Source organism: Lithobates pipiens, unplaced genomic scaffold (genome assembly GCF_037356315.1).
Source record: "Lithobates pipiens isolate NorthernLeopardFrog02 unplaced genomic scaffold, aLitPip1_a1.2 Scaffold_16, whole genome shotgun sequence".
NCBI lineage: Eukaryota > Metazoa > Chordata > Amphibia > Anura > Ranidae > Lithobates > Lithobates pipiens.
In genome coordinates this window covers 63,453,183-63,480,044 of record NW_027507748.1, presented here as the reverse complement: position 1 = coordinate 63,480,044, position 26,862 = coordinate 63,453,183, and the positions used below count along the sequence as shown (strand labels likewise).

General features: G+C 42.9%; 1 protein-coding gene across 2 annotated transcripts in view; it reads right to left on the bottom strand.

Annotated features, from left to right (window-relative positions):
* The window catches only part of SCAF4 (SR-related CTD associated factor 4), a 119,849-nt gene that overhangs the window by 68,767 nt on the left and 24,220 nt on the right, over positions 1-26,862 (bottom strand). For both annotated transcript variants that reach the window (XM_077479995.1, XM_077479994.1), the window contains exons 2-13: positions 21,457-21,540; positions 21,327-21,371; positions 20,364-20,525; positions 18,827-18,962; positions 11,166-11,347; positions 9,756-9,917; positions 9,568-9,665; positions 5,268-5,400; positions 5,033-5,182; positions 3,206-3,282; positions 2,874-3,064; positions 1,570-1,670 (exon numbers count right to left, since the gene is read on the bottom strand). In XM_077479995.1, coding sequence (XP_077336121.1) covers positions 1,570-1,670; positions 2,874-3,064; positions 3,206-3,282; positions 5,033-5,182; positions 5,268-5,400; positions 9,568-9,665; positions 9,756-9,917; positions 11,166-11,347; positions 18,827-18,962; positions 20,364-20,525; positions 21,327-21,371; positions 21,457-21,540 — 1,521 coding nt within the window. The remainder of the gene's footprint in view (positions 1-1,569; positions 1,671-2,873; positions 3,065-3,205; positions 3,283-5,032; positions 5,183-5,267; positions 5,401-9,567; positions 9,666-9,755; positions 9,918-11,165; positions 11,348-18,826; positions 18,963-20,363; positions 20,526-21,326; positions 21,372-21,456; positions 21,541-26,862) is intronic.

Sequence of the window (26,862 nt, the reverse complement as noted above, 5' to 3'; positions counted from 1 at the left end):
GTTACCTGGAACCAGCAAAAATATATATTTTAGAAGAGACCCTAGGAAACAAAATGTCAACTGCTGCAATATTTTATGCCACACTATTTGCCCAGAGGTCTTTCAAACGCAATTTTTGAAGAAAAATTACACTTCAATGAATATGAAAAACAAAAAAAATAAAAAACACAAAACACGTAAAGTTAGACCAATTGTTTTGCTTTAATGTGAAAGATGAAATCTTTACCCATGAAAGATTTTAGCCAGAATCATGCAGCTCTACTAGATCACCAGATCTTTTGTGATAAAAGGCTTCATGTACACGGGACATTTTTACAACCTTTCCTGAACGATCTAACTTGACAGTTTTGCGGCGTTCTGAAGCTTTTTTAAAAAAAAAAAAATAGCCAAAAATGAAAAACACCTGTAAACGCGGCTAAATGCGAGTGACCTCATTTAACGCTTGAAATGACTGTAAACTTAGCTTCTAAACACTTTTTGCATTCCAAAAATGCCTCTAAACTGCCTAGAAACAAGCCTGTGTACATGGGACAGGTAACACAGGAGAGTTCAGAGGCAGCTAGGGGAAAAAAATAAATAAAACACACAACCTCAACTGCGCCTAAACATCCGTTTCCCAGCAGCAGTGTACATATACCCTAAAATCCATTTCCTGGACAGAGGCGCTTTAATTGCCTTGCTGCCACTGACGTAAGGCATACATTGCCAGCAGCATAGTCAGAGCTCTGTCTATGCATTCAGACACGGAGCCCCAATCCGGCCCCGCCGCAGAATTACACTGATTATCAAAGGTAAAGACCATTTTCAGGAAGAAGGCCTTAGGCCTCAAGACAACTTTGCCCATGTAAAACACCAACAAAGGCTCCTTACAGGATAAGACCAGTAACGCAGACACTCCTCACAAAAGGCGATGGCCAAAACCAAAAAGCCACCTGAGGGGCAAGGTCGAACAAGGTAATATACCCAACAGGTTACAAGGGTGTCTTCTGAAAATTAAGAGTGAGGCTGGGATCACACTGCTGCGGTGTACGAGATCGGATGTGACTCTCACCGCACTGCAAATCACATGCGATCTCTGGGCGATGCGATTTCAGCCATACAGATAGTATGGCTGAATTTGCATCGCATCCAGCCCAAACTCGTACAGGACCCTTTTTTTGGTCCGCAGCAGAATCGGATCGCGTGGGTGTTCACACCATGCGATGCGATTCCTGTCCGAGTTTGCAGATCGCACTGCGATATGCGAACTGATTTGGAGGTGTCATTAACTTTTCACTGACACTCCCAGCAGTTCGCATAGGGCAGTGTGAACTGCCGCCGGAAGGCATGCGATGCGGGAACCCGCAGTAGATTTGCAGCTTTCCCGCATCACAGCAGTGTGAACCCAGCCTGAGATGTACTCAGAAGAACAGAGGAAAAAAAATGTGAGCTACTCCCTGAACAAAAACCACAATCACGGAGTGGTTTTATGAAAACAGAACAGCTAAGGACAAGATTTACCCAATAATGGTACTTAAGGTCAAATGTTAGCAAAAATAAATAAAAAAGCAGTTATGAAAATGCACTTACATTGATCGACTCAATGGGTCCAAATTCTTCTAAAAGGCTTCCAACATCTTGCTGGGTGGTTCTTTTGTCCAGCTGCCCAACCCAAAGAGTAGTACTGCAAACTGTTAAAAGAATATGTATAAAGCATTTTGGGGAGGTTTTTCCACCTAAAACTACATAACAGTACAACAAGATCGCACCAACAGCTTATCATCGGTGACCAAGTGCTCTGGCTGAGTTAAAGCCACATTGACGTCTGGTCTGAACATTTATAAAAATTCTTAGTATGTATTAACGCAAAAAAGTACCTTCTACTGTTCTCGACCCCTCACAAATGGGGGGGGGGTATTGCAGGGAACAGGATCCTTTTTTTTTTTTAGGTTAACTCTTTAAGGGGGGGATCACTTTAAGCCAGACAGTCGATAACAGATGTCAGACGTTACTCCAGTCCTCTTGCCCTCACTCAGCTTCCTGCCTAGCCATCAGCCGCACTAGATCGGTTCCCGGGTTACCGACGGCTCCAGTAAGCTCGGGAATCACTGGAAAGCGGCGACAGGGGCACCTCTCCTGCAGCACCTAAAATTGATCTTGCTGGGAATCCGTAACCAAGACCACTTTCATATGAAAGCTGGCCACCTACTGTAAATAAAGATACCGGGGTTACAGCAGCTATCTGCTGCCCCAACTCCGGTATTTAACGTCAAAATAATGACATTTACAGTTAGGCGGTCGGCAAGTGGTTAACATGGACCAGGGCTGTGGCTGCGAAAGGAAGGCAAGTAACAGGGAACTGCAGTGGGTTGTTAGTCCAGTTTAGTTCAGGAAGGTTATGTTCATAGGTTAGTGATAATTGAAGTTAACCCTAACTTGTCCTCTAAAATATTAAACCGTATGCACAATTCCTTTCTCCTACACATATCCACACCTACCTACTCAATCGCATCCAGAATGCTAGCGAGAGCCCTGCTTAAAGCGGAGTTCCACCTAAAAGTGGATCTTGCGCTTATACACTTCCTCCCCACCTCCAGTGCCACATTTGGCACCTTACAGGGGGTGCCAAATGTGGACCGGATTCGTGCATTCGCAGTAGGGAACCAGCTGTGAAGCCAAAAGGTAGCACCTGGGAGTTGAGTGGAACATCGGATGCCAACATTGCAGGCTCTCTGGACAGGTAAGTGCCTGTGTATTAAAAGTCAGCAGCTACAGTATTTGTAGCTGCTGCCTTTTATTTTTTTTCAGGAGGTTGGATCGTCTGTTTAAAATTAAAATTCTGTTAAAGCACAAAAACACCAAAAAAAAAAAAAACACACACTTTAGAAACTCACCACTAACTATTTCGGCTTTGATAGGAGGAAGACCTTTCATTCTGCGCTCCCTTTCCTTCTCTCGATCACGTTTCTCCTGAGAGCGAGATTTAGGAGAATGGCGGCGCCTATCACGGGACCTAGAACGAGAACGTCTGTGTCTGGATCTGCGAGAGCGTGAACTGGATCGGGAACGTCTCCTTTTTGGTGATCTAAGGAAAAAAATAAAAGGTAGACATTATTAGGCAATTAGGAACTGAAGTAACAAATCTGATTAATCCCAGGAGAAGACTGGGCAATACTAAAACAGATAATACTATACATTAATGTGTAAATAAATGTAAAACACAAACCTGGAAACTGATCTCTGACGTTCTGCAGGCCGTTTGGATTCCTGAAGAGAAGGTTGCTCTATATCCATGGACACCTCCTATATATATATAAAAAAAAAAAATAATAAAAAAAAAAAAAAAAGTATATAACTTTGTTATAACTGCTCTAGTGAAGAGGTTCCTGTGTTGAATGCACACATTCAAAATATGCACTGTCAAACATGACCAATCTAAACTACTTCTATATACAAGGCACTCAAGTCACTACAGAGACCACCACCCATTTGTGCAGCACCAAGGGCTGTCCAACACCAGGACTGGAGAGGTATGTACATTTGTGTGGTATGTAAAAGGACCATGACTAGATAAATATGCTGGATATATCTTTAAATTAGGTGTTGGGAAAGGATGGAGTAAAAAATGTGTACACCTCAGACATGAAAAATGAACAGAACACATCTCAATAGCTTGCACTAGCCTGAATCCAAACCATTGAGTGCGGTTCCTTCCTAATCTCCAAATCCCTATATCTGCATGACAAGGCACTGAAAAGACTTTAAAGCTGGCCATACATGGATCACTGTGGTTGTACAGAAGTCGATCTACTAATAAACATCCGTACATCCACCCTGCCAGATTTTTCCTGCTCACACTAGCCTGCGTTGCCGATCGGTGTATTCTGATGGTGGGGAAGCATCCCTGCTGTGAGTATACAACAGCAGAGAGGATTCCCCCCATCCACTTTGAGTAATAAAAACTGTTTAATTTTTCAGTTAACCCACTGGTTGAACAAAAAACACCCTGACTCATCTATAGGCTTGCTTAAGCGGAAACCCTCCAGCACAAAGCAGGCGACTCAGCCTCAGCTCTGTATAGTTTTCCATGTGGTTCTCCCTTCCCTCTACTCAGCTAATCAGTGCTCAAGGAACTCTGTGCTCCAAGCGCGCGCGCGCGTGCGTGCGTGCGTGTGTGTGTGTGTTCCTCATCCCCTGCTTACTAGAGCACAGAAAAATCCTTTTATGCGCGTTTTAGAAGGCGCTACCGAAAAAAGGGCTGTCAAACAGGTACAACTTTGTTGCATCTGTATCACATGAGGCTAGTCATACTTCACTGGGTAAATGTAAGACTATACAACCACTTTAAAGATAAAATTGGCCAATAAGACAATATACACAACTAGCCCAAACCAAACAGGCTGGTGAGAGAAAGCAAGTGCAATAAACTCCCAAAAAAAAAAAAAGTGAATTAGGTGCCCATTTTTCGCAGTGCCTCATGCAATTTTCAAAATTATATGAAATGCCACCCCAATAGTTAAATGTGTATCTGTATTCTGAGAGCCGGAAAGAACAAATGCCTGGTCAAATTGCAGATCAATATTCGACAGGATCTTTAACATAAGCATGTCTACATGCATGATGTGTCCAGCAAATGTGAAAGAGCCAGACCCAATTTCTCCCACTGGTTATGAAGACTCAGCCTACTCAATTTAGATCAATTTTGTCAAGCAATCTGAGATAAGGGCTCCATTTTATTGAAACCTTTCCTGACTGCAAGGTAGAGGAAAGTTGCCTTAACATCATGGAACCCAAGGTTTGCTCTGGGATGTTCAGATCTTGGCTGTGGGAGGACTAGCCAAAAAAACAGATCTGATTATTTTTTTTTGTATGTTTGCAGATCTACCCGAGAGGCAAAAGGAAACCAAATAAATCCTTTCACAAAAAGCATTCGATGAAAATACATCAGGCTACAAGGTCGGATTAAAAAAACACTTAAACATCTTTTATAAGAACGGTACAATTAGATACTCTCTACAATACTAACAAAGTTGAGTAATGTAGATTGGCTCACCTGCTGATTATCTTTTTGTGACTGTGTATCATTTTGTTGAACTGGGAAAGGCGGCTGGATAAAAGGCTGGGGAGACTCTTGAGACAATGTTGGAACCATTGCAGGGAACATACCAAAACCAAGCATTTGCCCATTTGCAGGAACCGGAATCTTAAAAAAAGAAAGGAAAATTAACATTTAAAAAAAAGGGTACCTGCAACGCTAGGTAAAACGATAAGAAATGTTTTATAGACACCTGATTAAGAAGAGACTCCTGAGGCATTGCAATCATGTGTGGCTGTACAGCCTGAAATGGGTCCATGTTTGGCACTTGACCTGGCATCTGTGGGAAGGATGCAGGTGGCTGGTTTGTCTCTATAGTAAATGGGCTGAAAAAAAAAAAATACAATTTTATATAGTCACCATCAATGTAAATAGTTAATTAGCTTGTGTTAATTCTGTTTCTGGTTACAGGTGTATTGTTGGAGTAATATGAGCAGGAAGGGGGGGGACCTCCTCTACTGTATTTAAGACTTGTATTTTGGTTCTAATAAACAGTCCATGTTCAGCAACTAAACAAGTATCGTCTTGTTTTGTGTTTGTGAGCAGTTGGAATATCCGATATCTATATTCAGACTGGGAGGAAGTGATGTATGACGAAAGCACTCAAGCGGGGTATGGGCGTTTCATTACAGTAACTAAAAGGCAAAACTTTTTTTTTGCATAGCGTGCAGAGGGATTAGCACACCTGTCAGTCTTTATTGCCATCTGTCCCCACTGGGAAGATTCATCCTCTCTATTTATCCTGTTTACCATTTATACAAGTGAAAAAAAAAAACAATTATTGGTTTGATATCAGAACACTAATGGACGGAAACGTTTTCAATGTGGACACTAGTTTTGGTGACACACCGGGATTTCCTCACTTTGGAGGAATCTCCTCACTTCCTGTTTTGGCTATGACACAGGAAGTGAAGGCAATCTCTCCAATGGGACATAGATGGCATTTTTTTTAAAAACCTGACGGGTTATACTCGCTCTACCCAGAATGAAAAAAAGTTTTGCAGTCACAGTTGAAATACTAAAAAAAATAATACATATCCCTTAAAGCAGCTGATATGACTGTGTCCTCCTGAGCATTGTTCGGATTAATCAGGATTTCACTACAGGTCAGACTTGTTGTCACCGAGCGTCACACATTAGAATATACATCATAAGTATAAACTCAGGACACCTCCTCAATAGCAAGAGCTCCAGCAGGAGTCAGCCTGTCTCCTACATTGTACAGAGGTCAATGTGATCAGCTCTCTCAACATGTTGAGTTCAGAATCAAACAAACCAAGAATAGTCTTTACATATATCCTGGGAGATACTGTGGATAAATATTACTGTCCCATTTTAAGTAATACAAGATATATTTTCTCAGTCACCCTGTGCCAGGATGGCACAGGGTGACTTAGAGATATAAGAGGTGCATGGGGAGCTGAAACATGGGTTTCCCAACCTTTCCAAGGGATTCTTGATTCCACAGGCCCACCTTTCACAGTTACACTTTAAATCACCAAGGGCGAGCATGGTCAGTAAATGGTTTTAGAGAACAGCAAATAATGTAGCAGAGAAATTAAACAGAACAAATTTAAGTGTGAGCCAAGTCTTTAAGCTCGATTCATCAGGCTGTAATATTGGTTTAGGTATGCAAACCCCTTCATGCAAACAGTACGCAAATGTGGCCCCATTGGACTGGGATTTTTTCCTGTCGTGCCGCATATTTCCCTTTTACACTGGGATTGCAGCATACAGCGCGTTCCCAGCACAGAGACTGGGGTCTAACCAAGAGCTCCATTCTAAACGATCGGGAACTGGAACAGCCGATTCCAGGCCACCTGATCACCGTGATAGCCCTCTGATTGGCAATCTCAGTGATCAGACACTGTGAAGCCCGCCCGTGTCCTTGCTGAGATAGATCATATATAAAAAAAATAAAAAATAAAAATTAAAAAAAAATTTAGATCAAGGTTCGATTATCTAGGTCAGGTTTTGGTGGCATTTGATCACCTTTGCGTTTTTATTTTTTTGCTATAAACAAAAAAACGGACAAAAAAAAAAAAAAAGTATATATACACACACGTTTTACTTTCTGCTATTAATACATATCCCAAACAAAAAAAAAAATGTAATTTCTTTATCAATTTGGCAAATATGTATTCTGGCAAATATGTATTTTTTGGTAAAAATAAAAAAATTCCAAAATGAGTGGTTTGTGTACTATGAGATAGATTTATGGACTTTTAATTTATTATTGTTTTTACCAGTTAATTGCTGCGATCAGCGATTTTAAGCAGGACCGTGATATTGTGGCAGACAAATCTGACCCTAAGTGACACTTTTTGGGGACCAGTGCTAGAAAAAAAAAATTACACTGATCACTGTATAAATGATACTGGCAGGGAATGGGTAAACACCAGGGGCAATCAAAGGGTTAAATGCATTTCTTCAGTGTGTTTTCTAACTGTGTGGGGGACCTACAGACAGGAAGAACATAGATCGCTGTTCATGATTACTAGGAACAGCCAATCTTCATGTTCTCCCCTGTCAGAACGGCGATCTGCCTTGTTTAAATTGCCAGTTTCCCGTTCTGCCTCTCTGACATGATCGCTGATGGCCTGCGGACATCGGGTCCGCCAGACACGCGCATAAGCGTCTTTTCTGTACAGCGGATGTTGCAGGTATGTTTCATGCAATTGAGCCACCCTGCCACAGTATATATATATGAAGCGAGCGGTCCTTAAGTGGTTAAATTAGTATCTGCATCTGTGTTTTAGGTAGGATCTAAAAAGCCAAAATAGTTTGTTTCTGGGCTGTACTACAAGTACAAACATCATACACATGAGGTATTGCTGCGATCGACAGTAGCAGGTGAATATATATATTGGGTTGTTATTTGGTAGAAGGTTATGGTACTAACAAGAAAAACAGTTAAAGTTTTTTTTTTTTTTTTTTTACTATTTTGGGATAGTTTTCTTTTGATAACGTAGCAAGGTCCCAGGCCTCCTTTTATTTAATGAGAACCTACAGAAACAAGGATAGTGGACATCCCCTTCTGTATTACGGCCGGGCGGTTTGATTGACATCTGACTCAGATGTCACTTCCTGTCTTCTCTCTCCCATTGCGCCCGAGAGAAAACAGGAAGTATGAGGAGTGGAGCACACCGCAGGAGAGGAGCGGAGAACACAGTCATCAAGGTAAGTGCTGATGCTGTGCTCCCATGGAGAAAGGGGGGAGGGGAGAATTTTTTTTTCTGTCAGATTGTGCTCTGCTCTCACCCACACTCCCGTGGTGAGTTCATGGCCATGTTGGGTGGACTTCTATACGTTGTGGGTGGATTTATGGGTACTTGGGGGCGGAATTACATGACCAGTGCTGCAAAACTTTGCGATGGGCAGATTTCTACATTTCTGGGCAGATTTATGGGCACTTTGTGGTGGAATTAGATAGCCACTGCTGTAAAAAAATAAAAATGTTGTGCTATTCCACCCTGAAGTGCCCATAAATCCACCAACAAGAAATGTAAAAATCCGTCCATCACAATGTTTTGTTTTGCAGCACTGGCCATGTAATTCCACCCCCAAGTGAACATAAATTCGCCCACAACATATAGAAACCTGCCCATCGTGGACATGAACTTGCCCCGGGAGCGCGGACCACAAACTGACAAAAAAGAAAAAACGTCGTAGTTTTGTGCACCTGCGCCGTCACAACAGCAGATGGTAAAATCAGCTGTTGTGAGGTTACGTGCATCGCATGCGCCGTTCAGCCAGCCCGGGCGCTTTTCTATGGGGGGCATTTCTCGACAGAACACCTGGCCCAACTGCACATGCACCATACGCAATAGCACAACAGCTGATTTTACGATCAGCTGTTGTGTTGGCGAGACAGCGCCTGCGCACAAGTGCCGACTGAAGACATTTCAGTCAGATTGTGCCAAGGCACATTCATGTAGGTGAGGGGTGGAATTTAACATGAAGGGGGCGGATATTTTCATTGAGGGCCAGTGCTGATCTAACATGAATGGGGTGGATGTTTTCAAGGATGGCCACTGCTGCAAAGATGGGGGCAGAATGTTAAACGTTTAGCTAGCTAAATAGGACCCCAGGAAGAATAGCAGATAAAGGATTTGTTTAGCAGATTTGTATGGGAATCATTAAAAATTCTGCCCCCATCTTTGCAACACTGGTCATCATTGAAAACATCCGTGCCCTTCATGAACGTTCCTCGGCAGCAGTGTGTGTGTTTGGGGATATTTGTGAAGTGGTGGGAGGGGGGTGTTATTTGTGGACTGTAGGGGGTAATGATGGGGGTTAATATTGCTTCTACTGACAACAGTGCTGTGGGAAAGGACAGTTTGTATGCGGCCCCCATTGGATGTGAAAATTTGTCCTGGGGCCCTCAAGTAATTTGAGACCCCTGCTTTAAACCAAACATATGCCTAGATAATGCACATTAAAAGAGTCTGGCATGTCTCGGGATCTGAAGTTACTGACGTCCATTTACTCACAATGTAGGCTGTAGAGGTGGTGGAGTGGGACTGGACACATCTTTCTTTGGCTCATCAGTGGCTTCAGGTTCATCGTCATAATCAAATCTGTCCAGCAACTGTAAAAAACAAAAACAGACGCTTGAAGAAAAGGACATACAGGAAAAAGCAGATAAAATCCCTACCACAAACTTCTGCGAAGTAATCACCTTATCAAGGGTACTTTTTCTGTCTGTCTGGTGAGGCTGCTGTGGTTGAGTATTCATTTGACTGTAGTCAGTAATGGACTGTACTTGGGAATATATATTCTCTTCAATAACTGGAGACTGTGGTTTCGGAGGTTGTTGGAAAGTCTGAAGAATCTGCTGAAGCTATAAAAATATATATATATTTTTTTTAATTCGTAAAGCTGTACAAATATTATATAAAGCATGTCATTACCTTTACTATTAAACATTATGATGCAAGTTTATAAACGTTAAAAAAAAAAAAAAAAAGAAACGTAAGAGCTCTGATGGGTCCCGAGACCTGTCCTTCATGCTGAGCGACTTTCTGCTGTGTGTGCTTCCACCTCAGAGCTGCAGAGGCAGACCATGGAAGTGGTTGCAGACGCAGCAGCTGCATGGACACACTACCATGTCAAATTCTGACAAATGGGCAGGAGTGGGTGAACATGAGTGTATCAGTATTGTCGCTGAGTCTGCATCCACTTCTATGGTCTGCCTGCACAGTTGAGAGGTGGATGTGCACCCAGAAAAAAAAAAAATAATAATTCAATTTTTTTTTTTTTAAAGTGGTTGGCATGAAAAATGGGTTTCAAATTCACCTATAAAATAGCTATTTAGGCGTTGGAGCTTTAAGCCCCTCTCACATAGCCATTCAGAAAAACTGACTTATGGACAGGCTGGTATAAGAAAAAAAGTGTGTGTACTCAAACAGTGCTGCAAATAGGGATCCGTGAAGCCTAACATATAAAGTGCATTTGAAGCAGTGTTAAACCCAAAAGAAAACCATTTTTAGGCTCTTATTTCATCTGGTGCTTCAGCCGGGTTGGGGGTGGGTGCCTGTTTTTTCGCCCCCCCCCCCCCCCTACTTTGTGCATGCACAGTAGGGAGTCAGCTAAGAAGACCTTACAAGAAATGGCAGCAGGGTGCCAACATCGCGGGATCCCTGGAGAGGCAAGTGTCCTAAATATTTAAAAAGTCTTGGTGGGGAGGCTGGAGCTCCAATTTTGAAATAAAATATTCATACCAAAAAGAACAAAAAACTGTTTAATGTAACTGCTTAAAAAGTGTTAGCTGGATTTTGACCCCAATTTGTTAGTGTATTTAAATCTTCTAGTGTATTTACACTACTCTCCCCCCAGGTGGACAATGCTGCTGTCCTTTGTTTACGTTGATCCTTCCATACACAGGAGAGGAGAGAAACCCACTTGAGTCTTGTATTTGTAGCACAAAAAAATAAAAAAATAAAATAAAAAATGACAGCATTTAATGTCCATTTGCTTTAAAAACTTAAATAGCTCCTCAGGACATAGACCCTCACTGACAGAAATATGCCACATTGGGTATATTCAGAAGTTCAAGAATATGAAGTAGTTGACAATAAATAAAACATACCTGCTGCCCTTGGCTACTTTGAAATAATTGAGCAACAGCTGCAAAAGCCTCTGAGCTGGGTAGCTGAGGAACACTCACAGCAGGAGCAGATACTGTGGGTGGTACAGGTGCAGGTGCCGGAGCAGCAACCGGGGGCTCTTCAGGGGGGTCAGTTGGAAGAAACATAGAGGGTGGTGAAGATCCTGCAAAAAAATCAATGTAAATCTGTGCACTATTTGAATATGCCCATTATATGCAATAAAGCAAATGCCACAGAGGGAGAGACAAAACAACCACCGATGAAGCAACCCAATGCAATGTGTACATAAAATTCAGTACATATACTTCAAATTTGTCTTACATCTTCCTAGTCCTTCCTTTGTTAAAAAATCAAAAATATTAAAGTAGAAGCTCAGCCCAAAACGAACTCTAAAATCTACTGTCAGCCACATTCTAAGGCTAACCTATCTCACCCTGTAAAACAAAGATCACTATACACACACACCTTTTCTGCAGCCGATCCAGTCCGATCTCCAGCAGTGGATGCTGTGTGGAAGAAACAGGAAGAAACTACAGGGCTCCAGTTGTTGGCTGCCCCTCCTGCACACACCTACACAGAGAAGCCACCACTGACAGTTCAGATGGGACCTGACCACCTGCAGGAAAAGGTATGTATAGCAACTTTTGCTTTACAGTGTTAGAGAGATTAGTCTTAGAATGTGGCTGCCAGTAAATTTAGCAATGTTTTAGTGCCGGTTCACACAGGAGCGGCTTCGAAGCCTCCCCACACAGCACAACTTCAGTGCAGCTCGCATAACGACTTCGGTATAGAAGTCAATGCAAGCTGCTCCAAAGTAGTACTGGAAACTTTTTCCCAAGTGTGACTTGAGTCACACCATTGCATTAGGCTAAATTTCTACTGTAACTCACCAATTCATTATCAAAGCGACAGGCCAAAGTTTTCCATACAAGAACAACCCCGATACACACGTCTACCAACTATGTCCAAAATACAAACTGTGGCCTAGGGTGACAACTTGCATTTGGTCTGTTTAAAAGGGAAACGTCTCAGGCAGCAGCCAATGAGGGGGACATTTTTTTTACATGGAAATAGTTCATGACACATGATCTTTAGTTTTAACCATGTGATCTTTAAAAGCAATCCAAATGGGGTGGTAATGCCACAAACACACGCTAACAGGCCCACAAAGCGGGAGCATCTCGATGCCCTTTACTGGCAGCCCCCAGGTTACATACATCTGACTTACATATAACAAAAAATAAATACTGCTCTGTGTATAAAATTAGTGAAATACCCGCATGTGGACTCAAAAAACCTGCTGTAACCCCTTGTGATACCCACACAATAATATACAATTCAAAAAGTTTTAGGTTGCGCAGATTAATAATTATCTATGTGAAAATGCCATTTGAGTGAAACAAAAAGAATGAACAGTCCTATAAACAAAAAGTGATACAATATGATGCATTTGGTTAAGAAAATCACCGAGTCCTTGATGGAAAAAAGAGCCAAACAAGTTCACATGCTGAAAATGGCGTCAAATTCCTCCACCGTGGTACACATCAATGACACCACAAGAAAAATGTACAATAGGAAATAAGTGCCTCCACCTCTGTACACACTGGCTATATGTGATCTCCTATTACAGGGGATCAAATGCACCCATGTCTTATTCCCCTGCCTCAGGTCTCTATACAGTGCGCCAATGCTCCCAGCGTCCTCATCAAATGAAAAGCCTCATGTACAGATACATTCCATAGGTCCTCATGAAAAGACAACGAATGCCAACTTGTAAATCCTAATTTTATTATATTAAAAGAAGGGCAAGATTGCACTTACATTTCGGTTGTTTAACCACTTGCCGCCCGCCCTATTACAAATTGACGGCGGCAAAGTGGTTTCATAATCCTGATCGGCCGTCATATGACGTGATCAGGATTGTGAGCCGCTGCGCGCCCCCAGGGGCGCGCATCGTGGCGATCGTTGTTGCGGGGTGTCAGTCTGACACCCTGCAACTACGATCTCGGTAAAGAGTCTCCGGAGACTCTTTACCACATGATCAGCCGTGTCCAATCACGGCTGATCAGTGTAAATAGGAAGAGCCGGTGATGGGCTTTTCCTCACTCGCGTCTGTCAGACGCGAGTAGGAGAGCCGATCGGCTGCTCCTCTGACAGGGGGGGCCTGTGCTGATCGATTATCAGCACAGCCCCCCCGAGGATGCCCACACTGGACCACCAGGGACTCCACCAGACCACCAGGGATGCCCAGGATAAGGTATGCCACCCTAGACCACCAGGGATTCCAGTCAGTGCCACAATGGATGCCAATCAGTGCCCACAATGGGCATCACTGATTGGCATCCATTAGTACAGTATATTATAATACAATGCCGCCTATCAGTGCCCATCCGTGCCGCCTATCAGTGCCCATCCATGCCCACCTGTGCCGACTACCCATGCCCACCTGTGCCAGCTACCCATGCCCATCCGTGCCACATATCAGTGTCCATCAATGCCACCTCATCAGTGCCACTTCATCGGTGCCGCCTTAGCATTGCCCATCAGTGTATCCCCATCAGTGAAGGAGAAAATTTACTTATTTACAGTTTTGAAACTGAAACCAAAAAAAAAAAAAACTTTTTTTTCAAAATTTTCGGTATTTTTATATTTGTTTAGCAAAACAAAAACCGCAGAGGTGATCAAATACCACCAAAAGAAAGCTCTATTTGTGGGAAAAAAAATGATAAAAATTTCATTTGGGTACAGTATAGCATGACCGCGCAATTGTCAAAGTGCGACAACGCTGAAAGCTTAAAATTGGTCTGGGCAGGAAGGTGTTTAAGTGCCTGGTATTGAAGTGGTTAAAAACAGCCTTTAAGAATCAAGCTGGCCAGCTCTCAATAGAAGCCTGTTGCTTCCAGGATCTATGTACACGTGGTGACGTGCTGACGTCCAGGACAGCCCATGAGACAATGAACCAGTCTAGGGAACTACCTGAAGGACCATACGACCAAATGCCTCCTGAGCATATAGTAGATCCGGGCGATAATGTTTAATGAAGGTCGAAAAACTGGACCACGTGGCAGGCCTGCAAATTTGTTCCGGTGAGGCTCCAGCCCTCTCAACCCAAGACACAGACAAGGCTCTTGTTGAGTGCAGTGACAAAAGGCAGAAGAACGTCCCTAATTTGGTACGTTTCAGAAACAGCTTGCTTTATCCATCTATCCAAGGTGGCTTTAGATGCACACTTTTTACCTTGTGTGATCCTGTAAAGAGGACAAACAAGGCATCTGTTTTCTAAAGGTCTTGGTGACCTCAAGAATTCTCCTTGCGTCTAAACAAAATTCTCTTGGTCACCCTTTGGCGAACTACAAAAGGCTGGCAGTACAATTTCCTGGAATCTGTGGAATGGGAATGTCCTGGCCACTTTAGGCAGAAATCCTGGATCAGTTTTCAAAATAACCCGATCCTCAAACATTGTAAGGAAAGGCTCCCTTTACTGATAGGGCCGGTAACTCACTTACCCTGAGGTAATTGCCACAAGAAAAATAGTTTTTAATGCAACAACTGAAATATCCTCTAGGGACTCAAAAGGGAATTCTACCAGAGTGAAGCACCAGGGGCAGATCCCAGGTTGGACAACTTCTAACCACTACTGGCCTGGACCTAGAAATTGATTTAAAGAATCTAGCTATAGGGGGGGGGGGGGGGGGGGGGGGGAAGAAGGAGTATAAGCTGATGCCGGTACCTTTAACTACCGGTAGTACGAACTTTGTCGACGCACTCTTGAAAAAAAATCCAAAATTGAAGGATCATCATGAGTTAGTTTGATTTAGATAACCACAAAAGTTAAATTTCTCTCAAACCTTGGGATATATGGCTCTAGTGGCTGGTTTTCTTCAATTTACCAGGTTCTTGACTACTTTGTACGAGAACCCTTGGGCTCTTAGTATCTTTTCTTCAGATAGCAGGCTGTCAAGGATAAGATATGTTTCTTCTAGAAGAAACTTCCAGAGGACTTCTGGAATTAGCCTGATCGGCGGGAAGGCGTAACAGAGGCTGAGTGGCCACGGATTCACCAGAGAATCGATCCTCTGGGTTCAGAGAAAAGAACGTCTCTCGTGATTGTTCTGATCTGCGAACAGGTGGAAGGCTGGATGAATAGGTGTGTGTAAATAGGCATCCCTCAAATCCAAAGTGGCCATGAAGCAGTAAGGGTAAAGCAGGTTTTTGATCGAGAACACCATCTCCATACGAAAGTGCTTGCACCCGATCGAGCAGTCTAGAGACCGGAGGTTCAGGATAAGCCGATATTTTCCCAAAGGCTTTCTGATGACAAATGTACAGGAATAAAATCCCTGATTGCCCTGATCCGAACAGGGAACCAGAATCAGGACCTCTTGATCCAACAAGTCTCCAACTTGGAGACTCGGGGTCCTCGCTTTTACCCAATCTTGTGGAAGGAAGGTGACCAATCTCTATGGTGGCTGGTAAGAAAATTTCAGCCTGTATCCATTGGTCACTAGGTCCAGGATGAATGGACTTGAGGTGACTGCTGCCCAGTGGGAGAAAATCCCTCAAGCTTCCTCCCACTGGGAGACACGAGTCACTGTCTTGGCGGGTTGTTGGAGGGTTAAAACAAGACGCCCCCTCTACCTCTGCCCAGTCCAATGTTTTTTGGTCCTATTGTCCCTTTCTCTAGGACCTTGCTATCTACTTTGCCATGAAAAATTGGTCCGTCTGCCTTTTCTTCTATTAGTCGTGCGTTCCAGCGCTTCTTGCAGACCTGGGCCAAAAAGGATGATCGCCTGTTAAGGAAGGCCACATAGATGCAACTTTGAGGCAGCGACGCCTGACAAGGTTTTAAGGCATAGGCTTCTTCTGGCCGAATTCAATAAGGCTGGAGGTCCTAGCCGTCATTCTTACCGACTCTGCGCAAGACCCTTTTCACACGGGTGGCTGTTCTGCTGCAGTTTAGCATGTTTATTTTCTGTGAAATTAAAGACTCCAGGCACAGCGATCAGCTGCATTTGTACAGTGCAATTACCTGTGTTTATGTGCATTTCTGTGCAGTTGCGTTCAGCTGCAGTTATCTAATATAGTCGTTCCCATAGCAACCCTTTTTTGATCCCTTGAATCCCTTCTCACGCTGCTATCTGCAGTTGACAGCAAAGACTGCAATTACCTGCGGTTATGTGCATATAGCTGCGCTACATCGTACCTGGACGCATTCAATTCTATTTTTTCTATTCGCACCGAACCGCATGTAACGAAATCGCAACTAAACGCTGTGCGTGAATGGGGCCATAGGAAAGCATTGTGTGCTTTTAGCTGCGGTAGAAAACTAGAAAATCCGCAGCCAAAAGCACCATTCTATCCATCCGTGTGAAAGGGGCCTAAGAATCGGCCAAAAATCCCACTGCACGAAAGAGGGGGGAAGATTTTAGAACCTGCTCTAAAGGTATCTGCCAACACGTGTGTTTGTATTTGTGTCAACCATACTTCTAAATATCTGGCTACACAAGTGGAGGCCAGAGCTGGTTTAAGATGTCTAAGGGCTGAGTCCCAGGCTCTGTGAAGGATATCTTTTCTTTTATCCATCAGATCCCGAAGCGTGCCCATATCATCAAACGCTAGGTCCGAGTTTTTTGAAAGAGGTGCGTCTAACTTAGGATTTTTGTTCCATGGCTACGCTGTGCCCTCTTCAAATGGAAACCTTTTAAGGTTTTTCTCTCTGGATTTTCCCACTCCAGCTTGATAGTATCAAGAAGTGAACTATGCATCAGAAAAATTCTAGCCTTTTTCTTATGCAAACCTTTGTACATAAGGTCCGGTTTAGACAATTGTACTTTCTCCTCTTCTATATTAAGTGTCGTATACATAGCCTTTAATAAGTCATCGACATCTTCCAATGATAACTTATACCTCAAGCCCCTTGCGGATTCTTTATCCCTGGGCCCTGTATCTGACCCTGATTCTTCTGGAAAAGACTGGACAGATACAGCTTCAGCCTCAGTCTTCACTCTCTGCACTCTGCTGTGGCACGCTAGGACCAGCTGAAGTCCTAACTGGAGATGGACCCTCTGAGGGAACTTGAATCTTGTCAATTAGAGTTTTAAACAAGCTAAAACGTAGACATAAGCTAATTAACAGAAGTTAACATTTTCTGACAGGAGACTTCCTTAACTAGGTTGTCTATACAAGTGCGGAAAACTGCTTTGCTCCATAAGGCACTTAATTTGTTTCCGCAAACTGCACATTTCCTTTTTGGTGGCTGTGCTTGGGCCTTGTCCTGAGTCTTGGAATGCAAGAGAACAAAATGACCAAAAAATGTTATGCCACTTACACTCCATAACACCGCTGTGCAGGAGGAAAGGGAAAAAAAAATAAAAAAATAAAAAAAAGTGCCCCCTTCACCTAGTCCCTACTGGTTACAAGGGGGAGAACACTCACAGGATATGCAAGTAAAATACACTTCAGGCTTACCTGTGAGGTGTTGGAGTTAGGACCTGCTTCAGCTGCCTGTGGATGTATCGCAGAGGAGTCCATCCTGCCCTTGTAGTGGTTTGCAGCCTCTGCTGAGTTTTACCTTTTTAAACACCAGATTCCCAGCGTTCTCTGTTCGCGCCGTTTAGAGACAGGAACTAGCATCTCCGGCACCTGCTGATGTTACACGCCCCAGAAGTGACCCTGCCGGGTACTGCTTGTGGGCCAGCTTGGCATGCATATGTTCCACCCCTTCACGGACGTGGCTTCCTCTTCCCCTGTACACTCCAGCCACGCTGTTTAACAGGGGGAGAACAGCCAACTGCTGCCAATGCAGCTCGTGGACCAGAGCTCCGATATACACCTCAGTGCTGGCATTACCCATGCATTGAGAAGCAGGACCAGCAGCCACAAGCCTACTCCCCTGGTGGATGTGCTGCTCTGGGATCTAAGAAAGTAATACCACCCCACAACACCACAGGAGCCATGCTCACGAGACCTAGGGGAACCAGTTCCAGGAAACATGTTACCACCCGTCTGGAGGAATCACTAATACTGACATGGGGCCCGGAGGACCTCCCTTTTTATTCGGTGGGGGTTAACGCGTTTCCTGTCCTGGTAGAAGGAGCCCTAGGGTCTTATGGGCTTTCCTGGAAGATACTTACAGAAAAATAGCTTCTTAACCTCAAGCGTTCCACCCACATTTTGAATTTTTTGCCCCTGCATTTGTGATTACTGCTTGATTATCATTGACTACTTTTTTTTTCAGCAACGTACTTTATAATCACCAGGCATCAACATGCATAAGGGTAGTGTTAATTTAGTCGCCTAAAACTAAAAGCCATTTTAGTCAAAAGACTGACTGCAACTAAAATTGCAATTACTGAAATGTACTGGAGATTTTAGTCAACTAAATAAGACTAAAAACAATTGCAGAAGACTAAAACGCCATTTTAGTTCTAAGACTAAAATTACCACTGCATAAAAGGGCCAATGTACAGCTACGATGGCTCACGGAAATGTGCCGATCTGCCGCAGTATGACAGTTGCTGGTCAGCAAGCAGTTAAATACAGATCCATTTAAAATTTTATATATATTATAATATATAAATAATCAGATTTTAGGGAAAGAAAATATTTTAAACATCAAGTTGTATATAATAAAAAGTCCTACCTTCCTCATTAGCGGAAGAATCTGCCAGTAATTCAGGTGGAGCGCCACCCACTGCCATGTCCAGCAATGGCTGTATGATCTCAATTTTAAAGACTCCATTTTTTTGCCACAAGTTCAAAACGCGGACAATTTTACTCTGCAAAGATGGTTGAAAATTGAATTACAAAAATTCCACCATTTGGTTTGTAGTCCGATGACAGAATCATTAACAGTGAAGGATACTTCAAGAAATCCAGTGAGAAAAAATAAAAATAAAAAAAAATCTAAAAACGGCTTTTAACAGGTACAGACTTTGATCCCAAAATTATGATCCTTGTATAGACTGACCTGAACAAGCTTGCAGCCAATAAATTCTAAAGTTTAATTGTGTATACTAGGGATCGACCAATTATACATCTCTCAGTCGATCCCTAGTGTATACGTCAAACCAAATCACTGGGTCTCTTGGCAAGATATCGGAAACATTGTACACCACAGCAGATTATAACTTGCACTGGGAAACATTAAACAGAGGATCAGATTGTGGTCCCTACACAGTAAACTGCAATTCTTATTCAAACAAAAAAAAAGACACCCAAAGTGTGGAAAATCTGTTCTCCATTACGTTTTCTAGGCTTTGAGAAAAACTGACATCAAGATGGTAAAGCGTGTGATATATGTATGTAGGATGGAAAAAGGCATTTAAAAGATGGAAAAAAAAAAAAAAAAAAAAAGTGTTTTCGTAATCCCAAATAGGACTGAAAAGCTCAAACTGAAAGTGCTTTTATGATTTAAAGCGGCAGAACTTCACTCAGTGTAGTTCCACTGTTCCCCCAGACTTATCAGTACTCATTCCCCTTGGCAAGTTACAACTGGCACATGTATCCAAGATAGCGATGCCAGCACAGGGTAAGAAAAAGCAGCTGTGGTAAGACAGGGCTAGACCCCAGAAACTGTCTCTAGCAAGTATCTGATTTTATCAGTCAGCAGCGCATTTATAGCTGTGGAAAAAAAAATGAATTATTTAATTTTTATTTAGGTTCATTATCAATGCCTACTCACCAGTGGCATCCTATCAATATGAGCAAAAACATAGCTTAACCGACAGCCAGGAGGCTCTCTAGAAACCAGTGAGCAATTTCAACACTGGTTACTTTAGAGCCAAGACAAACCCTCCAAAAATGTATTGACAAAAAGGAAACCTGTGTCAAGGGAAATAAGCATCCTCTTAATTCTAGTCTCTTAAATGTGTAAGCTACATAAGCTCTCATATCGAGACCCTGACCTGAAACCAACATACAGCTCAAGTCTGTAAGAAATATATCTTGCAACTCTAGATAAGTGATGAGTGTACGAGTACAGTTACTAAAAGAACTAAACCTACTAAAAAAGGACACTAAGAATTCAAAAAGGAGGTTAGAAAAATAAGCCTATACATTTCCCTCCCCGGGACACGTTTTACAGGAGTGATGAGCAGGGCACCCAACAGTCACACACACACTAGCATTAATAAGACATGTGCCCCCTGAAACTATATGAAAACAATAGCTTCTACTACCTTATCTTCCTCTGGACAGAGATACAAACACTGGAAAGATGCCGTAAGGTTCTTAGTAAATCTTGGACCAAATACATCTTTATCAATTCCAAACTGATGACGAGACTGACGAACTATTGAATCGATTACATACAATCCAGGGACCTTGTATTCAGGTTTACACTGAAAAAGAATTCAGAATGTTTAGCTCGCAAGTAACACCGCAAAGAGATCATTCTTTAATACAATTTGTAATAAATTTTCTACACCCAAAATTATTTCAATAGGTAAGGTGGGAGAGTCAATCGCCCATCGGTTTTATATATCCAGGGCCATATTATCAAATAATGCTGCCCTATTCACAACTGAACGTTAATGTGCATTTGCACAAGCCCCCACCCCTTGTCTCAGTTGAGTAAAAATTGCTACTTTATTTTGTTATTTATTGGCGACAGCACGTGGTCTGCTTTATATGCAGAGCTACTTTTCAGCTGTACAGACTAAACAAGAGTGTGCGATCGCATTTTATTTTCTAAACAATAGAAGTCTAATGACATGTCCAAGTATGTCCTTTACATTGTCTCCCCAGAATTCTATTGTGGACTTTGTCCACCTATGGATATTTTTTGGGACACAAAGTAGGCAACCATTTAGTAAATGTTTGCTTGGTGTTGCCACCCGTTGCCTCAAAGTCCTAGGCCATGATCTATTATAGCAAGCATAGCCCTACCTATATAGTACAAAACTGGGGAGTTCCAACACTTATCTACAGCATGCTTGTTCCCATTTTGTGATAAAAAAATAAATAAAATAAAAAGTACTGAAGCCAGGCAACTACCATTTTCACAAAAATGCTACAAATGGCAGCACTAATACGTCTGTTATTTTACAAGTCTATATTAAAAGCACTAATTTCAAAGGGTTGGTAAGATGTACAGTCTGTTAAAAGTAGGAAATCGTACTGAATTCATAAAAGAAACTCACCTTCTTAATAAATTTTTCCACAATTTGGACTACATGTTTGTAAAGCTATGGAAAAAAAAATAAAAAAAATTAGAACAAGAACAAGCCTCAAGTTTAACAATCAATATCAGCCACAATACACTGATCTTACCTTTATTGCCTTTATAGCAGCCTTTGTGATCAAGATCATCTTTGCACGAGAAATTGGAGGTTTCATGTCCATGAGCGAAAAGAGCTAAGGGGGAAAAAAGAAAACGCAATTAACTCAAGAAAAAAAAAAATCTCTCTCTAATAAATATATATATATATATATATATATATATATATATATATATATATATATATATATATATATATATATATATATATATATATATATATATATATATATATATATATATATATATATCCTGTGACATTTAAGTTTCTATTAGTCATCTACATCATTTCAAAATAAGCACTTTATATTTTCCTAAAACCTTATAAATCATTACCCAGTTTTGTTAGATAAACATGAAATATCGGTCAAGAGGTCTGCTCTTCCTGCACTTGAATTTGTACACACTGTTCACACCTAGGCGTTTTTTAGGCATTTTTCTGCTGTAAGCCTCAGCTCTAAAAAACGCCCAACAAGACAAACCCCATTCATTTCAATAGCCCCTGTTCACATCTGAGAATTTTGTCATCTGAAGCAAAATGTCTGAAAACGCAACAAAGTACAAGAGCTTCTTTTTTGGCAGATTACAGGCGGTTTCTGCTTTTTACATTGGTGACCTTTGACCTGTACAAAATCATGGCAAAAATCCTGCGACCTACCTGAAAACAAAACACCTTGGTGTGAACAGAGCCTTAAAGTCTGCAAAACGGCATTTAGGAACTTCAACTCAGCAAGAGGATTTCCTTCATTACAGTCCACAGAATCAAAACTATACCCATGTGAACGATCAAACACCAGGGATCACCAGTTGTTGGACAAGGTCACCTTTCTTACTTAGGGCAAAGTGACCGGGCCTCTAAAGATGAGACTGCTACTCGATTATATGCCACTTCACAGTGCTCCCCGTTTCAAGCAAGTGAAATGATGCAGGAGTTTGGCCTAGCAATTGGCCCTGAAAACTTCCACATGGCCTAAGGGAGTACCGCAAAGGCAAGTAAAAAAATAAATAAATAAATAAATTAAAAAAAAAGATAAGGTGGATGTTTTGGAGTAATGGACTTTAATGAGGCCTTTTACTTTTCCCTCAATGGACACGGTGACATGGTAAAGTAAACTGGTTATTACAAAAAATGAATGAACAACTTGCTGCTGTTGACAGATTTTCAAACACACAAGATATTTCTTTAAAAAGAAGAATGAGGCTTTTATTTTTATAGATTCATACTTACCTAGGTGGAAGCAGCATCAGCCTGATGCGGCAGCTGTCCCCTGTTGTCTCTGCACTGAGAGTTGAGCTAATGAACACCGCCGGTGGCTCGGTTCTCTCACCTCCCTGAGTGGAGAGCTGCTGACTGTCAGCATCTCTCTGCTCCTCCACATTAATTTGAGTGCTGAGATGTGGAGGGGCAGGGAGCAGCTATATATATATATATATATATAGATTTTGATTCCTGAGGAGGAAACAGATTAGGATTTTTGGTTTAGGCCCCCCTTCACACTGTCGGACTGTTCGGGTCCGCCTATCAATTTTGACGGCAGACCTGAACGGGCGCTCCATGCTAGTCTATGGAACGACGGAAGTCAGCGGTGTCCGCTGACATCTGAACCTGTCCGATCCGCTAAAAGCAAATGGATGGTCCTACGTTTGGATCCGTCGCTGGCGGATCGGGTGAGATCTGATGAAAAAAAAAAACAGACATGCTGTCTGTTTTCATCTGATCTCTCCATAGAAACCAGCAACACTTGACAAGCTCCTCCCCGCTCAGTCGGCGGAGGGGGACCGGTCATCCACAGGCTCAGCGGAGATCTCCCGCTGAGCTGGCGGACTCCGTGGAAGCGGATACGCTTCACGAAAATGGAGGCCTTACTTATAAAATCTTTTAAGCAAATCACAGGCACTTTAAAAAAGCGTTCCGAGCAGCTCACGAGTTTGGGGGGGGGGGGTCCAGGGTGGTAAACAATTTTTTTAAAGCAAAACAAAAGGCCAGTAACTGACAGTCACCAGCTCACTGAAGGCTGAGAACCGATCAGCCATCTTTAAATCGCTCAGGTTCTCATTCAGATCAATGCTGCATCCATCTAGGCTAGTATAAATGGTTTGTTTTTCCTATGGAAGCCCATACTTTTAATTTTAAAGCGTTACTAAATAAACAGTAAAATTAGTTGGTATATGTAGTAAAGCATGCTGGTTATACTCACTGTGAACCTAAAGGGTTAATACTCTGCATTGTGTAAAAAGGCTGTTTGATGCTCTATGCACAGATCCTCCCCCCTTCTTGCACAGCCTTGGGAGAATGCGTCAGTGATCAGCACAGGGCCAATCGGCACAGTCCAGACAGAGGGTCAGAGGTCCTGTATCCTAATAGGCAGGACTCAACAAACCCCGGGCGCCAGGTTGCATTTGCGACTAGAATTAGCAACCTGGCGCAGCACAGCTGGGGTATCCGGTCTCCGTGCGGACCCCCCCCCACCGGCGCGCGATCATGTCGGGCGTCGCTGGCCAGTAATCGAGGCCGCAACCTTCTGCAGTGCTATACTTCCTTCCGGAATCTGGCGCCCTTTTGTGGTGGCCGTTGGTATGTCACCCAGCAATGCTAATGGAGCTTTCACTAACATACATACATACACACACACACACACACACACACACACACACACACATTATACATACATACATACATACATACATATACATACTATAATATGACCAAGTAACACCAAGTGTTTAACCACTTGGGATCCGCGCTATTGCAAAATGACGGCAACAGCGCGGACCCACATTTCCGGGACTACGTCTATTGACGTGGTCCCGGTTACGAGCGGCCTGCGCGCCCCGAGGGCCGCGCGCGGCGCGCTCTGTGATCGGCGAGTCCGTGAGACTCGCCTGATCACCGATCCGTGTAAGGGGTCGATCCCGACCCCTTATCACGTGATCAGCTGTCAGCCAATGACAGCTGATCATGTGATAAAACGGAGCCGGTAATCGGCTAGTATTCCTCCTCGCGCTGACAGCGCGAGGAGAAAAAAAAAAAGCCGATCGCCGGCGGCCGTGTTCGGGACATCAGTCCCGATCACGGCCAGCAATTTAAACGGACACCTGCCCCCTGCCAGTGCCCACCTGCCACCCGCAGTGCCACCCTGAAATAAAGTAAATGCCCCCCTGTCAGTGCCACCCAGCAGTGCCCACAGTGCCACCCAGCAGTGCCACCCAAAATCTGCCTCAAAGGTGCTGCACCCCAGTGCCGCCCATCAGTGCCGCCCATCAGTGCCCAGCAGTGCCACCTATCAGAGCCACCTATCAGTGCCACCTATCAGTGCCACCTATCAGTGCCCATCAGTCCCATCTATCTGTGGTACCTATCAGTGCCCATCCGTGCCACCCATCCGTGCCACTTATCCGTGCCACCCATCCGTGCCATCTTATCTGTGCCCATCTTTGCCCATCAGTGCCGCCTTATCTGTGCCTATTAGTGCCCACCAGTGCAGCCCATCAGTGCCCACCAGTGCAGCCCATCAGTGCCCACCAGTGCAGCCCATCAGTGCCCACCAATGCAGCCCATCAGTGCCCACCAATGCAGCCCATCAGTGCCCACCAATGCAGCCCATCAGTGCCCACCAATGCAGCCCATCAGTGCCCACCAATGCAGCCCATCAGTGCCCACCAATGCAGCCCATCAGTGCCCACCAATGCAGCCCATCAGTGCCCACCAATGCAGCCCATCAGTGCCCACCAATGCAGCCCATCAGTGCCGCCTAATCAGCGCACTTCAATGAAGGAGAAAAATGACCCGTTTGCAAAATTTTATAACAAACTATTAAAACATGATTTTTTTTTTTTTTTGCATCTTTTTTTGTTTGTTTAGCAAAAAATAAAACTCCGAGCTGTGACTAAATACCACCAAAAGAAAGCTCTATTTGTGGGAAAAAAATGATAAAAATTTCATTTGGGTACAGTGTTGTATGACCGCGTAATTGTCACTCAAAGTGCATCAGCGCTGAAAGCTGAAAATTGGTCTGGGACTGAGGGGGGTTTAAGTGCCCAGTAAGCAAGTGGTTAATCATTAAACACTTGGCGTCACATCAGAATATATTCATTACCTACACAAGTTAAATTATATATATAGTTTGCTTCTAGTCTGTGTAAATTTAAGATTGGTTCATTTTTATATTGAAAATAAAGCCGTCGGTTGTTTAAAAAAAAAAAAAAAAAAACCTGGCTTTTAACATTTTTTTGCTGGCTCGTAGATTCCAAGCAAATTTGTCAAGCCCTGCTAATATGGCAGCCAGTGCAGTATGGAAACTCCTCCAAGCTTTAACCGGGCACTTATAGAAGTCACAAACCTGCTATATACTGCAGATGAGAAAAAGGTATTTAGCAATTTATATTTACTAAAACGATTCCATGTACTGTGGGAGACCAGATCTAGTAAATGCAGGGTCCTGTGTTTAGTAACAGTTTAAGGATAGCCCACAGCTGTGTGTACATCTCTAATCAGGATCCCTATAGAATACATATTCGACATGTGCAGGTCTACAAAAAGCATTGCGGAACCTAATCCTTATGAGATCAAATACATGAGGAATTGGCTAGTTGAGGATAGGACAACTATTTCTCGGAGAGTTAATGGATTGGGCTAGTGGCCAACACTTATAAGGGCAGAGCTGTAAATCATGAAGGTCTCTGTGGGAAAGTAAAAAGAGTTGACCAAGCAGAATAAAAGGACTGTGTACATGTTGTTCACATTAGAACAGCTTTTTGTCCCTGCAAGTCAATTGAAATGCAAAAAAGAGGTCAAGGCATCTTAGAGCAAGGTTAGAATGACCTGCCAAGGAAAAAAAAAAAAAAAAATCATCAAAATGAATGTAGGCAGAATGTATTTTTGAAACTTTTTTTAACTAATAAAAAAATGAAAAGTGGGGCGTGCAAAATTATTCGGCCCCCTTGTGTTAATACTTTGTAGAGCCACCTTTTGCTGCGATTACAGCTGCAAGTCGCTTGGGGTATGTCTATCAGTTTTGCACATCGAGAGACTGAAATTCTTGCCCATTCTTCCTTGCAAAACAGCTTGAGCTCAGTGAGGTTGGATGGAGAGCGTTTGTGAACAGTTTTCAGCTCTTTCCACAGATTCTCGATTGGATTCAGGTCTGGACTTTGACTTGGCCATTCTAACACCTGGATACGTTTATTTGTGAACCATTCCTTTGTAGATTTTGCTGCATGTTTGGAATCATTGTCTTGTTGGAAGATAAATCTCCATCCCAGTTTCAGGTCTTTTGCAGACTCCAACAGGTTTTCATCCAGAATGGTCCTGTATTTGGCTGCATCCATCTTCCCCTCAATTTTAACCATCTTCCCTGCTGAAGAAAAGCAGGCCCAAACCATGATGCTGCCACCACCAT